At 46.2% G+C, this 17,685-nt stretch overlaps 1 protein-coding gene across 2 annotated transcripts; it reads right to left on the bottom strand.

Moving 5' to 3' along the window:
* Positions 1-754: 754 nt before the first annotated feature.
* Positions 755-17,018, bottom strand: sgk3 (serum/glucocorticoid regulated kinase family member 3). Of its 2 annotated transcripts, none has more exons than XM_030349772.1 (17): positions 16,788-17,018; positions 12,891-13,126; positions 12,046-12,129; positions 11,672-11,744; positions 11,516-11,591; positions 10,998-11,073; positions 10,732-10,781; positions 10,488-10,545; positions 9,647-9,730; positions 8,905-9,036; positions 7,470-7,582; positions 7,126-7,162; positions 6,078-6,164; positions 5,147-5,242; positions 3,521-3,676; positions 3,296-3,385; positions 755-1,626 (listed from the first exon to the last, which is right to left on the bottom strand). In XM_030349772.1, exons 2-17 carry the CDS (start codon positions 13,068-13,070, stop codon positions 1,456-1,458), a joined length of 1,563 nt encoding a protein of 520 aa, XP_030205632.1. In that variant the 5' UTR covers positions 13,071-13,126; positions 16,788-17,018; the 3' UTR covers positions 755-1,455. The 2 variants fall into 2 exon arrangements, with proteins under 2 accessions (XP_030205632.1, XP_030205633.1); XM_030349773.1 differs by lacking the exon at positions 16,788-17,018 and adding an exon at positions 16,517-16,538.
* Between the last annotated feature and the right edge of the window lie 667 nt (positions 17,019-17,685).

Genomic DNA, 17,685 nt, shown 5'->3' with positions numbered 1-17,685 from the left:
TTTGTTTAGCCAATTCATGTTAAACAATGAGGGTTTTGATTGAGCGTTTGTGTTTTTTTTGTTTTTGTTATCATTGCTTTAATGGCCTAATCTGAGGAGAAATCTATGCCATAAACGGACATTTTATAGGCCTTTATTACACGGGTTTTCTCAATGCCGTGGAAAGCTCCGTTCACTTGCATGGGTAGTAGTCCGGTAACTTGTCAACCCCAGCGTCTTCGGTTGCTAAGCGACGTCAATGTCTTATAGCGGACTATTTCACTGCTGATCAACACTACGAATGCTGGTAACGAATAAAATGTAAAAAGACACACCATGTGAAGTTATTTTCCAAATAAGATTTGAAAAGCTTTGGAAGTTTATTTACAACACTATTTACAGGGTTTCGGAGTAGTACACGTTGACATTTTAATACAGTTCAGCGAGAAAGACGACGAACAATAAGAAAGGGGCGTTCCAGTCGGCGTAAACGGGAACCCCCACCACACGAGAACGCCCATTTGCGTCTGCAGTGGGATGATATTGGCTTCAATTAAGCACGAGACGCGTTCAATGAAGGGTCTTCTTGTTGTAATTGACGCATCAATTAAGTTAAATATGTGTAACTAATTTGGTTATACCTAAGCAAATCTGCCTATGTGCCTTTATAACAGACTATACTAAATTTAAACTATATTCCATTTAATTTATTATTTGTTAAGACTTTATTACACAATCAATCTCTCCTATACACAAAGAAAATAATACACATTGCGGAGGTTCCATGTATTTTTTTTTATTGTGCATTTAGTTGTCTGTCAAAGTACTGTACAGTGTTGTCTCTACTGTATACAAAAGCAAGCATTCCTACGGTTAATCCGTTATGATATATAAATGAGAAGGCAAAATAAAAAATGTAAAAGACATCACCGAAAGATATGTACATTATTCGACGATTGAAATGACCTGTCATTCAAAAAGAATAAAATAAAATTCAGTGTCTTCTCAAGTATGACCAATTTCCATCCAAGGTCAGAAAACCCAGAATCTCTTTACAGTAACGACAAACCAAACCACTGAGGCACTAACATGGTCCCACTGGGATGAGACCACTGGATGAAGGTACATCCACTGGGAGGAGGTTTCATCCACTGGGTAATTCAGTTGGTTTCATGGCACCTTTCTGAAGGAAGGACAAGGCCTTCCCCACTGGTCCACTTTTAACCGGCATTAAACTAACCAAATACATTAGGATAGAAAGGTATTTGCATTTCTTAAAAATATAATCTCTTACACAGAAGGACAAACAAAGACTAAAAAATAAAGACAAATTCGTCTCGTCAAACAATTCGTCTCTTTTCCTTTCTTTCCGACTGCTGTCTCTCCTCCAACCCTTGGCGTCCTGGAGGGGCTTCGCTCACGACTCTCGAGTTCAGAGGCGGGAGGCGCGAGCCCCTAAAGGAGGCCTCTGGGGTCTCACTGGAACGAGTCGTCGGAGGGCGGGGCGTAGGAGAAGCCGAGGAACGCCTCGTCCGCCTCCATGACGCTGGCGTTGACGAAGGAGTGACCGGGGGACCAGCACACCGAACTGGGGACCGTCTCGTCCGTGAACTCTGGGTCGAAGTTGGAGATGTCGTGATGGGATGTCTGGTGGGGGGGACATACGAGATGGGGGAGAGAAATGTTAAAGGGGACATATTACACCATCAGCTATGAGTGTGATCAGCCGTTAAAAGCCGTTTTCGAAATCGTCCTCGTCTGACATCACAAATGGGCGTGTCCACCCAGATGGATGAGCAACGTTTGCTACAGTCCACTGGGTAGGCCGGTAGACGGATCTATCCAGCACATACCTTGTTGGACACGCCCACTTGCGTTGTCAGAAGAGGGCGATTTTCAAAACAGCTTGTAACGGCTAATCACACTCACTGTAGTAGCATCCGACTTCAGCCGGAAATAATTATTTTATTATTTTTTATTGCCTCATTGAAAGATCAAGGGTCAATTATATCTACCAGACAGACTTCCCTCTTCCTGCAGGCCATTGGTCGTCTTGATTCGATCTTTATATCATATATTGTTACTGTATATTCTTTTTTGCTAATTCGTTTATTATATTTTATTGTTATACTGTATAATTAACAGTATATTTATATTTCGTACTGTTTTGTTTTGTGTTTTCTTTTTTATATATTAACAATAGTTGAAGTGTTGAGTGTTGTCCTTTGAGAGCAAAGGGTTAACAGAAGTCAAATTCCTTGTTTGTTACGTAAACCTGGCCAATAAAGCTGAATCTGAACATACCACGGTTTGGTGGATACTGGGTTCTAACACAATGACTACAACTGGTACTGCTCCGGAAAACGGCATCAAATTACGGTTAAAATGTGAAACTGATGGCCTACAGATAAGCCTACAGATATGCTCTACTTCAGTAAATATGTTGAAGCCTACATGAGCAACTTTGCTGCATAAGCTAAGCAATCATGATTATGTAGACTTTACCAAGTTTAAACTCTATAATCCATGTTATTTTGTAACTCATTAAAGCCTTTACCACACAAACGCACATTAACGCACACAAAGCTATTTCTATGCATTGCTTAGGTTGGTGGATATTGGGACCGCACTAAGGCCCCGTCCACACGAAGCCGAAACGGGCGAAACCGTTACGGTTTCGATCTATCCGGTTTCGAAGTATCTCCGTAAAGACGAAGCCAATCGAAACCGGATAGATCTGTAGAAACGCTGTAGTAAACATTCCAGGCCCATAAGGGGCGCTGCTTCTGGTACACAAATCCAGAAGAAGAAGAAGAGGCGAGCATGCGCATAAAGGCTGCCCCCCGAACCACTAACAACACAAACAAACAGCTCTTCTACGATGGCGAACTAGATTCTCAATAAATAATGGCTTAGCAACCCAACATGGGACATGATATGCTGCAGAACGATTACAAGCTTGTAGTCCGCCATCATCTTTTTTGTTGTGATTTCTGAGACTCTGCGGGCTTAAGAGCCATTGGCTAGGAGGTCGAGGGGTGGGGCGATGACGTCATGGTTTGCGGTTTCAGTCGGTTTCAGGCGTCCACACGAAACCAAAACGAAACCGGATAGATTTGAAACCACCTCCGAGGGTGGTTTCAGAAGTTTGCGGTTTCGGTCAGCGGATTCGCCGGCTTCGTGTGGACGGAAGGCCGAACCGTACAAGACCTTTGCGGTTTCGCCATGAAATCGGCTTCGTGTGGACGGGGCCTAAGTGACTCCAACTGGTAGTGGCCAACGGGAAATGTCTAAAATATCTAAAAGAGAGGTTTACCACGTTAGGAATGAAGGGAGGAGGGATCTTCCTCTGCTCCAGGTCGTCCCAGTTGATGGAGGAGAAGAAGTAGTGACTTTTGATCTCGTCCTGCAAGACAAAAAAAGAAAAAGGTTTCAAACAAACTCGCTCAAACAATCATGGCCCCCCGGCAGAAGTAAACAAACGACTTCGGTGTCGCTCCGAATCCGACCAATAGGAGAAGCCCCCTCGAGGGACACATACAAAGTCGTTCATGGAGCCGAGGCGGCAGGTCCCGTCCTTCTCCAGCAAGCCCTGCAGCAGCGCCCAGGCCGTGGTCGACGCCCCCGCCCGCATCACCAGCGGCTTGTGGAGGATGTTGTCGTACATCTCGTGCGTGTCCCGGCTGTAGAACGGCGGCTGCGGCCACCACCGAACAAGAACAAATGGTAAATGGATTGCTACCTATAGAGCGCTCTTCTAACCAGTGGTCCACGCAAAGTCGCCTTACGATGTCGCCCAACATAAAGCCAGTCGTACACACATTCACACGCCGACGCCCGGTGCCAGCCAATGCGAGGCGACAGCCAGCTCGTCAGGAGCAGTTAGGGCGAGGCGTCTCGCTCAGGGACAAGGGACACCGGGCTCCTCCAGGCAAGGACGCAGTGAGGGAAAGGGATAGGGTTTCATCATCGTCTGCCAACCTTAGAATAAACCTGCGTTTGTTGTAAGGTTTGTAGACGAGGATGCCATGCAGGAGATCTCTCCCTGAGTGTGTGTGTGTGTGTGTGGTGGCCGGTTTAACCTGTGCAGGTGTGTGTATCCTCCACCTAGTCCCTGAGTCCAATCAGACTGATCCAGGACAGGCTGCTGAGCCGAGCCATCATCCACACACACTCCCCACAGTAACATGGTACAAATAAACGGTGCCGATTTTACTGTTGGATATAGTAGAGACCAGCTGACCGACGAGGTCAGCCTGTTCCTCTAGAGATACGCTGTAACAACTTAACAACTTGAACTGTACGTAAAGGAAGCAGCCGAAAACAAAACATCTTCAAAAAGAAACAAAGGAAACACAGCAGCTACATTGTCATGTAGCTTCTACTCTGCTGGACAACCCACCAGGCCATAGACTAGATGTCAACCTGCTAACTCATCAACCTGCTAACCCCCCAGGCCATAGACTACTAGATGTCAACCTGCTAACTCACCAGGCCATAGTCTACTAGATGTCAACCTGCTAACTCACAAGGCCATAGACTACTAGATTAGGCCTTTCACACCAAAAATAACCAAGAGCCAGTTCCGGGCTGGTGCTGGGGCCAGTCCAAAACAGGTTCTATTACTGGTTCTTATCCCAGTTATGAACCAGTTGGTTTCACACCGGCCGGAGCCGGCGAGAGCAACGTCATGACGTCACTGCAAACGTCTGCATACGTCTCCGCTTTCAAAGATAGCCTTTGTCCGGGTTGCTCCCTCTCACTTGTTCTGGACCTCGGGAGAAGACCAGAATCCAAGGAGACAGGTTGTCTCCTCCACGGTCCACTGTGTTTTCGTCTTCACGTCCATTGTTTACTTCGGTGTTTTTAAAAATGCCGGTCTTCGTTGGTCTTCCTGTTTGTGAAGGTAAGGATAACCCCGCCCCCTGCCCCTGGTGTCAAGGCAGTTCTCGTTCTAGCCCAGCTCAATCCTGGGGTTGGAGTTGAACTGTTTTTTACAGGCCGGAGCCGGTTCTCTGGCGTTGTGAAACCAAAACACTGGCCCTAGCTCCGATTTTGCGGCGGTGTGAAAGGCCTAGATGTCAACCTGCTAACTCACAGGCCATAGACTACTAGATGTCAACCTGCTAACTCTTCAACCTGCTAACTCGTCAACCTGCTAACTCACCAGGCCGTAGAGCATCTCGTACAGAACCGAGCCGAGGCACCACCAGTCCACCGTGTTGTCGTAGGGCTGCTTCCTCAGAACCTCTGGAGCCAGGTACTGGTGGAACCAACACAGGAACACATGAGAACTGAGAACCAAACCAGGAACACATGACAACAGAGAACCAACCCAGGAACACATGAGAACAGAGAACCAACCCAGGAACACATGAGAACAGAGAACCAACACAGGAACACATGAGAACAGAGGACCAACCCAGGAACACATGAGAACAGAGGACCAACCCAGGAACACATGAGAACAGAGGACCAACCCAGGAACACATGAGAACAGAGGACCAACCCAGGAACACATGAGAACGGAGAACCAACAGTGGAACCAATGAGAACAGAGAACCAACCCGGGAACACATGAGAACAGAGGACCAACCCAGGAACACATGAGAACAGAGGACCAACCCGGGAACACATGAGAACTGAGAACCAACAGTGGAACACATGAGAACAGAGAACCAGAGGATGACCAGAGAACAGAGAACCAGAGGATGACCAGAGGACAGAGAACCAGAGGAGGAGAACACAACGCAGGAACACATGAGAACAGAAGACCAGAGAACGCATGAGAACAGAACGCTCAAGACTAGAGGACACAGCCCAGCCATAACAGCAGCAGCAGTTCCTCATTCTGGTGGGATGGTATCATTACTTCTGAGAGCTTCTCCCACCCTGGCCTGGAGAATGAGCACTCAAAGATTCTGCTCTGCAGGAACATGTGAGTCATCCTCTGAGGGTTCGGGCTCAAACCCGCCAGGGTAAATGAACCGCAAAAAATAACAACTCCATCCCCACAACAAATGTGGTAATGGTTCTACAGTTTCACACCAAGCCTTCGTTGGACACAGTGGGAGAGGGGAGGGTGGTCTAGGGGGTACCTCGGGCGTCCCGCAGAACGTGGAGGTGGTGTCCGTCTGAGAAATGCCCTCCTTGCACAATCCAAAGTCTGTCAGCACGATGTGGCCCTGGAGAGAGAGAGAGAGAGAGAGAGAGAGAGAGAGAGAGAGAGAGAGAGAGAGAGAGAGAGAGAGAGAGAGAGAGAGAGAGAGAGAGAGAGAGAGAGAGAGAGAGAGAGAGAGAGAGAGAGAGAGAGAGAGAGAGAGAGAGAGAGAGAGAGAGAGAGAGAGAGAGAGAGAGAGAGAGAGAGAGAGAGAGAGAGAGAGAGAGAGAGAGAGAGAGAGAGAGAGATTTTAAGACAGCGTGTGCCACACAAGCGTTGCATTATATTCTCCGGGGACTGAGGGAGCCATTGTTGCCAGGGAATGTTGGCAACAGAGCACAGCCTGCCACCCCCCCCCCCCCCCCCCCCCTCCATCCCCCCCCCAATGTTCCCTCACCCCCTCAGAACTGCCGGCCAAAGCTAACCTTGATCACGCTCACTCGCTCACCCCACGCACGCTGAGGCGGGAACCAGCGGCGGCGGCGGCGGGTGAAGCACGCTAGTGCCAGGGGGAACCAGGAACCTCCACGAGACAGGAAGTTACACAACCCCCGTTCCGCCGACTCAGCACAAATCTGGACGAGCGTCACTATGTTGTGATGCTGTCGTTGTGTCGTTGGACTGGGCCCCTGCGGCACTACCAGGGGTCCTGGGAGGAGGCCCCCCTCCACTGTGTACCCCATGGGTCCCCCATTCTGGGTGTGGGGCCCCTTCAGAAGGTTTAAGGGTGTCGTGTGTGGACTCTGGGATTCAGGCCCGTGGTTGGGTGCGATTAATTAAACCTGACTCGACACTGGACTTGAATTTTAGCCTACGGTCTTGTAAACAGTGCAAATTAAGAATAACATAAGTCAGCAAAACGCACTCTACTACACCTAGTTTACTGGACGATAGGATCCGTGTACTAGACTATTGTCTGTATTAGTGGAGCTTTGCTGGAACCTTTCCGATTGTTGTAAAAAAGACGAACCCATTTAAGAACTTACTTCGTAATCAAGAAGGATATTCTCTGGCTTCAAGTCTCTGAGGAAACAAAGGATAGAAAGCGGGGAAAATGTTAGACGGCAGATGTTTACACTTGCGCGCGCGCGCACACACACACACACACACACACACCCCCCCCCCCCCCCCCAGGCTACCTGAGGACAATCATCTACCGAGGGGAACTACAACTGTCTTTAACTTTAACGTCTTTTGACGTGAAATGTGTTCTAGAATTTGGTCCTGATGACAAGAAATACCTGGAGGGGTACATGTGGAATACACATGTTTGTGGGTTTGTGGGGGTTTATAGATGTAAACACACATGTATACACACACACACACTTACCTGTAAACGATGTTGAGCGAGTGGAGGTAGCCCAGAGCACTCGCCATCTCAGCGATGTAGAACTTGGCCCTGGGCTCTGGAAACGTTCTCTCTTTTTGGAGATGGAAGAAAAGCTAGAATGAAGCATTGAAGGTTTGGTTAATTACAACGGAAAGAATACGGTCACCTTGCACCTGGAGAAGCATCTAGCACCATTGTTGTGTATGAGTGAAGTTGTACATCTAAATGGTGTTATACTGTATACTGTGTTGTAGTGGTGCAACGGTTCACGGGTTTCCCGTGATCCGTACGGATCAACCCTCACGGTTCGGGACGCAAGTGATCTACGGATCGGCTGATAAAAAAAAAAGTTGTGCGTTCACGTGATCAGCGCATGTTTGAAGGACAATTCCGGTATTAACAACATCATCAAGTATCGTAGCGAAATACAGTTTCTGTTGTGTTTTATTTTTTTTAAATTAATTTTTTTCACTTTATTTTGTTTTTACACATTTGAAGTTTTTAATTCAAGTCACATTTGTCTTGTTATCTTTATTGTTGTTGTTGATCCGAAAATGATCCGACCCGCGACTCAAAAACCGTGACACGATCCGAACCGTGAGTTTTGTGATTCGTTGCACCCCTACTGTGTTGTGGTTGTAATCTACACCCTCACCACTAGAGGCCACTTCATGCTACACCTACACAGACATGCCTGCAGGGCAGAATGCGAACACTGTTTCTGTCAATGAGCTAAGGTTGTGTGTCGACATCTAAGAGCATGGGTAATCATGCAGGAACAATATCAAAAGACAAAAAACATTAGTATAGTGTTGTATAGTGTAGTATATTATAGTATAGTACAGGGCAGAATAGCCCAGTAAAGCATAGCGTATTGAAGAATTTTGTAGTATAGTGTAGTATATTATATTATAGTATAGGGCAGTATGTAGCATAGCATAGCTAAACGTAGCTGGTGTAGTATACTATAGTATATATACTGTATATAGTATATTATACTTTACTATAGTATAGTATAGTGCTGTAAAGCGTAGGGAGATATAGGGTAGAAAAGTGTAACATAGCGCAGTAGAGTGTCTAGTATTTTATAGTATAGCGAGCATATAGATCAGAATAGTTCTATTCAGCAGGCCACCGAGACATTCGCCCATTCCCCGCTCCTTTAGCCGCAGGGTCAGAACACAGCCCAGCGCCCAGCGGCCCGGAAGCATCCAGGAAGTCAGATAGCGGCGAGCCAAGCGGCGGTGTGCTCTGCATGCTAATCAGGGCCCAGCCCCGCCCTGAAGCCCCCTGGAAACAGCAGGGGGGGGGGGGGGGGGGGGGGACCCCACGCATCCTGCGGCGGGGGCTGTTCTAGTCGCCCTCGTGCCCGCTGAGTCAGCAGCCGCGAGGTGACTCACGGGGAGAGGGGACGGTCAGTAGTGAAACTACTCACTTCTCCTCCGTTGACGAAGTCCAGGACGAAGTACAGCTTGTCGGCCGTCTGGAAGGAGTAGTGCAGGCCCACCAGGAAGGGGTGCTTCACGTTCTGCAGCAGCACGTTGCGCTCCGCCATGATGTGCTTTTGCTAAAGAGCAAATGAAGGATGGATAGAAACAGCAGTCCGCCTACGACCGAACCTCTGTTCGGCAGACGTTCCCCAAGGAGATAAACACAGAAACCCTTCTTCCCTGATCAGGAGCGTCGTCTAGCCTAATGGCCCGTGGCTGCTTACAGTCACATTAGTCTTCCATTGTTGTCATAATAAGTGAGAATCAAACGGTCAAAGACCGCTCCTCGCTGCTTGGGTTTGGATAATCTAACCGCACCAGTCACCGTGGTAGTTTAAATGAATGGTTCTGTCTAGGTCAGTGGTAAAGCAGGCCCCCACCAGCTCAACCCCCCCGGGAACACTTATGACTCAAGCTCATGGAATACAACCACGCCTCGGTAAAAAAAAAGAGTCCAATATATCAAAAAAAATATGAAGTTTCAATTTCTTTTTGCGATTTGTAAATCCCACAGTAGGATTAGGGGTAGTGGCCAGGAGAACTGAAAGATTGAGCTTTTGGTTTCAATACAGGGAAAAGTATTACAACAAAAATGAATGATGCTCGCTTCAAGATTCTTTAAGGTCAGAGATCCATAAACATCCACTCTTGGATGTAGTACAAAGACGCCCTGCACATAGATGTTACCTCTCTCCGGTTGAGTATAACCCGTTTCTGCAGGACCTTGATGGCGTAATATTTCCCGTCATTCTTCCGTTTGGCCAGCAGCACCTTTTGTCCCGGGACGGAGAGACGGAGAGAAAGCGCATTGTGATGCATGAGTCAACAACAGCGTCCACGGATGTCTGTAAACAATACAGCGATGCAAAGCCTGACTCTCACTTCCTACAAACTGGAGCAGAGCTGTTTCAAAACAACAGAATTCCAAGAGAAGGGAGAAGTGACATTGTTTGAAAAGTTACCACATTAAAGAAACCCAAGTGAAATACCAGAACACTGTACATTTGATACTTTTCCACGCTGTGAAAGTGATTAACAGAAATGACTTAACGTTTAAATGTCAGATTCCTCAAATCAATTCCTAAATCTCAGTGGTGGAACGAGCTCCCTGCCGACGTAAGGATCGCAGTGTCGCTCACCAGCTTCCGCAAAAGACTCAAAACTCACCTGTTCAGAGTTCACCTCGACCCTGCATAGCTACCCAGCCCCTTCCTGTACGTCCTGGCACTTAATGTACGCACTTAATCTACATTGCACTTATTCATAGTACTTAATTGTGTAGCATCTGCTGTAGCTGCCATCACTGCTGTACGCGGGGAATGGGTTAGCCTAGCGATTGTTAGTATTTGCACTTGGTTCTATGATCATCTTTACCGTACCGACAGCGATATATTGTTTCACTTCTTATGAGAAATGTACTTATTGTAAGTCGCTTTGGATAAAAGCGTCTGCTCAATGCCCTAAATGTAAATGTAAATGTATATTAGCCCGATAAGGGCAGGGCAGACGCATGGGGCTGCAGACTTACCTTTCCAAAGCTGCCCTTTCCAATGACTTTCAGAAAGTCAAAGTCGGTAGGCTTGGCCCTGCGGTAAAACAAATTAAAACAAGTTCAAAGTATTCAGTTATTTATTTAATATGCTAATGGTTGATATTGGCCACAGTCTAACTGAGCCTGGAGCGTGTTAACTCTTGATTAGATTTTATATTTAATTATATCTTATATTTGTGTTAATGCGCTGTGATTCTGACGTGATTCCAGAGGGGCTTACTGGGGGTTTGCGGAGGGTCCTAGGTTGATGTTTCTTGAGGAAGAGTTGCTCTGTAACACAGGAGAAATAAACCATTAACCACTTTAACATGGGTAAGCACTTACACAGCACTAAACTGATATCCTTCCATCTTAAGAACCTTTGTGTGACTTCAATGAATTAATAAGAACCAGATAACAGTGTTGAACGCTATTAACTTGTTAGTTATAATCATATGAAAGTAAGTATCACGATTAAAAACATAAACATAAATCCAGAGCCCATACTTTGTCGTCCTCGTCCTCTGAGACATCCGAGATGTTTTTGGTTTTGTTCATCTGCAGGAAGTCTCGCACGTCTTGGCTGGGGATCAGACGCACCGGACATTAGTCACACGCTAAGATCTGAGGAGCGGGCCATCAAAACACTGAAGGCCTCCGTCTTCAATTGCAGAGATTTGATCAATTTGATCAAATCATTCAAATTGGAATGTTATAAACAGGCGGGTAGAGGAAAACCAAACTGTTGAGAACGATTTGTTAGCACAAACTGTGGGCCTCTACAGGTAAGTAAGTAAGTAAGTACATTTTTTTTATAAAAGCACATTTATAACAGTTTGCACTGACCAAATTTCGTACATAGTGCATTCAGTAGGCAACGATGAAGGCAAAATAACATTAGAATAAAATACAAATAAAAGACATGAAACCGGACATCCACACACAACAAAGGCAGTAGTACAGAGGTCAGATAGTTAATGGGGAGGGAAGGCAAGGTTGTACAGACGGGTGATATGTGAACTCACTGGTGGTAGAGTTCAGGGTGGGAGACGAGACGTTGGATGAACTCATGCAGGCCCGTCCTCCTCTGCTTGATGAACTCTTGAACGTGGACAGAAAACATACATAAACCCATTGAAAATATGGCAGATGCCTGCGAAATAATCCGAGGAAAGTCCTACCTGGGTCAAAATTATCCCCAAATATCCTTTTTGGAGGAATTTTCAAGTTCATCGACGGAAACTGTTTCCTTAACTGCATCAGGACAAAGAACATTTGAGAATTTCAATTAACAATAAATATAATGAGCTTGCACAATGCCACTGTTCAACATTTGGTTGGACGAGAACCGCATCATAATTATACTTCGAAAGGACAATAAAGTTGATTTGAATGTAATCAGATCTAACCAAAACGATTAAAAACGTAAAAGACGCCGCCGCCATGAATTCTCATGGTGGGACATCAGAAACCAATTATCAAACAATTAACCAATTAGCGAACGATGCCTCATTACCTAACGAGCTGCGTGAAAGAGCTTAATGGAATCACCCACCGCATTGTAAAGCTTATCAAACTCTGCGTATCTCCGGAAGACAAACCACTCGTTCCGGCCCACACTGACCATCACTTTGTAAACCTAAAGGGAAGAGAGAAGAAACTACTCAAACAAAATTGTGTTCGCATTCATTACTAAATGTCCAGAAACTGCGATTCATCCTCAATTTTACAACAGCATAATCAAATGCAATAATCATGGCGGACAAGCTGGCAGGTATCAAAGTTACCAGTTATATAATAAAACAATCGCTTGGCCGGTAGACTTTTCAACTCCAGCGAGTGTCAGGGGATTGTTTCTATGCTCATATTGTCCAATCATGGTTATTCTAGATCACCAAGATCCAAGACATCCAAGAAAAGTGTCACAACTAAATGATATGACCGCTGTCTGTTTACTATAATCCAGAGTAGTCCAGGCAGGTACACTGACGTTTTTGTGTGCAAAACACTAAGCATTAAAGTTCAAGTTCAAGTTCGAAAGCTTTATTTGTCCAACATGTTGCAATGTTACAAAATTCTCTTTGATTGAAGGCAGTCTGTTCTCTAATTGTGCGTATCTGGTGCTTGTGTAAGAAGTATGTTGTGTGTGTGTATTAACACCCTACATTGTAAATATTCGGGGTTGTACAGTCAAACGTGTCTTAAAAGTAATATTTTCAAGAAGTTTTAAAGGAGTTGCTTATAGTGCAAGTTCTTGTAGTAAGTTTGTTCAAATGGCCATAATGTCAGAGTAGGAAAATAAATCAGATCACAAATGGTCCGAAGCCTGACTCCGGCAGCAAAACTAAATGCGGGTGGTTCCTCTGAGGTCCTCAGATCCACTCAGGAGACGTGACTCACGGTGAAGCGTTTCTTCTTGTCCCTCTGCTCGTTGTAGCAGGGTATGCTGACGTTGGGCCCGTCCGGCTGCGACTCCATCCTGACCCCCTTCACAGCTCTGAGGTCAGGGGTCAAGCGCGCGTGCGATGTTGAGCAGAGGTCACGGCTGGCCGTCCAATAGCGTTCCAGGGTGGAGGTCATGTGCTGGATTGGAACGGGCCCGGCCTCATCGTGACGTCACCGCCCAACGGAAATCACTAAAATACATAAAACACAAAAAAGCGTCAATCATAAAGTATTAATACACGCGTGTTGGAGGTGAGATAGCTGTTCCTTAACGGCACGCATCTGAGATCATCGGAAAACTCCTTTGGATTCAATAATCTGGCGAATGACTATTAAACTTCATAGGCCTAGAATAGAGTGAAGCTACGTCTTTGGTTGTGATACACTGTCCCCAATTACTGGAAGCACCCTTCGTGCTAGGGACGGGCTAGTCCCAGTAGGTGTCACGTTGCTTTTGGCAGCAGAGTTCATCCTGGTGATTAAGTCCAGGCATCATCTTTTCCCCGGAACGTGGGTGTAAAGAATTAGTAAGAAAATGTGATGTTATCAAATTGTAACTGCTTTTGGAAGACAACGGACAGCTCGGTCACAACACACACACCCCCCACAAAAATGCACTACAATCATAACTCAGTGCTTATATTAACGTTGACACACCCCTCTCCTTATCAAAACTGAGTGCATACACGCCCACACCCACACCCACACACACAGTATTTTCAGGTAAGCTGTCAGTGACATTGCAGCAGGCTTAATAACCGGAAGTGAGAAAATCCTTCATCACCTTCATAGAAATCCAACAGCAGTCCACCTGTACAAATGTCCTCCTACATCCTCCCTAAAACCAAAGTATCACCTACCTGCATTACCGACATGGCATGTACATGTCTGAGAGACACGTTTGTATCCAGTGCGTAAAGTCCCGATTCATTCTTTGCCCAACCAAACCCTGAACGGTGTCATGGCTGTGGGACACAATCGCCGCCCTCTCTCTGACAGAACAGAACTCATCTCTTCTCCCGCCATTGTCTTGTGTGTGAGGGCGGTGATGTCATCGATGTTTGTTCATCTCTCCCTCCCTCCAACTCTTCCTCGTTCCCTTTCCCCTTTCAGCAGCGTTGCTGGACCGGTCGAGATAAGTGTGATTGCATGCATGCAGCCAGTGAGTGTGTGTGTGTGGGTTTGATTGTATGTGTTTGTTTGTATATGTGTGTGTGTATTTGTATATGTGTGTGTTTGTATGTGTGTGTGTGCAGTGTATGCAATGTGTGTGTGTGGGTATACTTTGTGCGTTTGTGTGTGTGTTAGTATATGTGTATACGTGTGTGGGTATGTGTGTGTGAATGCAGTGTATGCATTGTGTGTAGTGTATGCAGTGTGTGTGTGTGTGTATGCATGCAGTGTGTGTAGTGTGTATGTGCGTGCGTGAGTGCGTGAGTGGCATTTTAAGGAGAGGTCCTCTTTAGAATGCGTAAAGGTCTCCTCCCATGCCTGCTCACTGCCTCTCTCTCTATTTAACTCTCTCTCTCTCCACCTCATTCAAGCCTATAATTTTCACTCTTTTATGAATGTATAAATACCATGATGATTCATTCTTTGGTTTAAAACCTTGTCACAAACGTTGTTTAAACACTGAAAAAGTACATGTCCTCTTTCACAAGTTCATTACAACAATACGGATGGATTCCTCCGTTGGAAAATCAACCCGTCAATAAACGGTTAGAAATGTCGCTTATTGACTGTGGAAACAGGACCAGTCGTTCTGCCGATAAGCTGCACTCTATCTGGGCTGTGTTTCAGGAAGTCAAACAACTGAAAGCCACCGGCATCCACAGACCTGCCTCTCAGCATTCCAGGCATACCTTCATACCTATTTAGGTGGAACGAACTATCACCGTGGGGTAAGGTCGCCCTCAACGTTCTAACACAACTGCTCCCAGGACTGGGAACACTGGGAACACTGGGAACAAAACCACACCAACCAACCGGCACACAGCGTTGAGCTGGGAGCGACTGACATCGCTGGTCGAAAACCAAACACAAACGAGTTATTGGGAAGCGCTCGTAATAAACGCGCCGTTCACAACCGTCAGCCATTGTCGCGCCGGCCTGCGCTGCGCTGACAGGCTCCGATACAACAGAAAGAAGTTAAAAATAACTCTCTTCCTGCCGAGTTCAAACACGCGTCCCTGCGTGTGGACATCCGAAGAGGAAGTCTGACATCGGTTTTCAACAGCGCTATGATTGTGATTGTGCGCGTGCGCGTGTGTGTGTGTGTGTGTAGGCCTACCCCTAGGTAGAGAGAGAGAGAGGGAGAGAGAGAGAGAGAGAGGAGAGATATGGAGTGAAGCTATGAAAGAGGAATAGAGAATAGGCCTAGTTCATGAAGGAACATGTGGATTGAGATAGCAACTGATAAACTCATCATCAATACTAAGGTTCTGCATTATATTCTGAGTTCCTCATTGGTTTCCAGCTCTAAATCATAGCATTTATGTTGGGCTATAGATTCAAAACAGATTAAAATGCTTAGAAACGATGTTTTTATAATTGTAAATTCACCGAATAACGTTGACAGATAATGGCAAAGTAGACAACATATCAGAGAGACCATCAGCTACAGAGACCATCCGCATGGCTGTCATTCTGACAGGGGGAAGTAAACAAGAGAAATGAGAGTCTTCAGGACTCGGTCATGTGTAATGGTTTCTGATTTTTCCCTCTCACATTAGCCCAGGTCTCTTGAGGTCACCTCAGACTACCTCCCGGTCCCTCAAACACAGGACCGCTTACAACCATTATCAGTACAAACTGAAGCCAGCTCGCCAAGAACGAAAGAACAGGTTATATTCACACACCCGATGTGACACAGAATCAGCGCAATATGCGTTTCACAGCGGATTTGAGACATTACATTCTGTGTGTTTAGTCAATGTGGGGCAAAGTGGAATGACCAAACCGGCAAGACTTTGGATGTGAACAGCCTTCTTTTCTAATGGACTGAGATTACCCTAAAGTCATGTTTAAGTGAACAAAGTTCCTGAAGAGTTAACAGCGCTCATGTCACCACCTGCTGCGGGCCTGTGTGCTCCTCAAACCCTGAAGACAGATGGAAAAACACACAAAATCACAGCTTTGTTTGAACTGCAAATATTTGAGTCTGCATTTAGTCCTCCTAGGAATGAGAGGACAGCCACCCATGCATGAACATGGAACTGGTAGAATGATACTGACCAATCTGAATCTAAATCTAAAGCAGTTACTTGGCTGGCCACGACATTTAAATACACACATTTCTAAACACTCCTGGGGCCACGTTGGCTCTGGAAAGTTTGACTGAGGAGAAAAGTCGACTTGCAAAGGGCACGCGTTGGAAAAAGTCCAATCACGTGTGTTACACAAAAAAAATGATGTTTAGAGGAACCCAGCGGGGAGTAAACCAAACCGGTGTTGGATACCGATCCGATACAGACAGACGGATACAGAAACAATAAGAACCAATATCGAAGAGAGAGGTAGAGAGGGGGAGAGAGAGAGAGGGAGAGAGGACGTAAGCCAACAAGTGGTTGTAACGAGTTTACCTAAACCAACATTGACAGTGGCTCCAGCTCCGGGAGCCCAGCTTCATGTCTGCTCCTTCAGTTACTGCTCCTACCAGTTACAACGAGCCGGTTTCTCGTCCTGAGGCCATGACACCCAAATGCCACCCTAATATGTCTCTACTTTCCTCCTGTTTGTCCTGCTGAAGGGTGCAGCACCCTACACTGATGTCAACAGTAGACTCTGCCCTGGCAGGCCGGCGGCGAGCTGCGGGGCTCGGAGGAGGAATGTGGGAACATAAACATGACATACCTCACGAAACCTAGAGCTCCAGGGGGTCCTCCATCGACCTTCTCGATCCAAGGGAAATACCGCTCAGGGCGACGCACTGACGCCGTGACCCGCCGTCGGAGAACCAAACCCCCTGGAGAGGATTTTGAAAGCACAGGGTGTACTTTCTACCAAGCGGAGAGCTCCAGACAAGCAGCTCCTGAAGCAGGAAACATCAAGCCGCACAAGTTCCAGTTCGTCACGGGACCAGGGAGGATGTCGTTCAGGACGGCGCTCGGCCAGCAGCAGTGCAGCAGCGCCCCCCAGTGTCGGCCGGCAGCGGTGCAGCGGCGCCCCCTAGCGGTGCAGCTGCGCCCCCAAGCGGCGGACCTCGGCAGCGCAACTAAGAGGATCGCGACAATGAAGCACTAACAATTGTTTACATGTGACTAAAGTATAGTTTGTAGGCTAAAGTTGGGAAAATAGTAATACCTGTTTATGTTTTTTCCAAAAATGCAAGGTGAACGCAGTCATTTCGAAAATACTGCAAAGCCATCCATGTGCAAAGCCAGTGTTTATGTTTAATATTTCAACATGTTTCAACAACTATAAGATTTATCATAACTAAAGAGAATTTATTGAGGATGTATTATTACGAGTGCATAATCCAATGGGCAGTATTTTAGTATATTCATATGACCAATATAATTTCTTAACTTTTACAAAATCCCCCATTTGTCCACAAGGTGTCAGACACCTATCAAACTTTCACAACCATCTCGCATTGTGCACCCTGCCTGTCACTTCACCATTCCTATCATGTGCATATACTGGTTTGTATTTTATATTGGTTTGTAAATTGGCATCACTTCATGTGCAGGGACATACTCTCGGAATTAGTAACGCTCTCTAAACTCTTTCATTCATTACATTAAAGTGT

Source organism: Gadus morhua, chromosome 23, assembly GCF_902167405.1.
Source record: "Gadus morhua chromosome 23, gadMor3.0, whole genome shotgun sequence".
Taxonomy (NCBI): domain Eukaryota; kingdom Metazoa; phylum Chordata; class Actinopteri; order Gadiformes; family Gadidae; genus Gadus; species Gadus morhua.
The sequence above is the reverse complement of the archived record's forward strand: the minus strand, read 5'-3'. Positions and strand labels throughout refer to the sequence as shown.

Bases quoted from the DNA above. Each gene is read 5' to 3' on its own strand.
- sgk3 (XM_030349772.1), bottom strand. From the start codon at position 13,070: ATGACCTCCACCCTGGAACGCTATTGGACGGCCAGCCGTGACCTCTGC. The intron at 12,130-12,890 runs GTGAGTCACGTC...TCTTCCCTTTAG, and splicing joins ACAAGAAGAAACGCTTCACC to GTTTACAAAGTGATGGTCAG. The intron at 3,386-3,520 runs GTATGTGTCCCT...TTTGTCTTGCAG, and splicing joins TCGGCTCCATGAACGACTTT to GACGAGATCAAAAGTCACTA.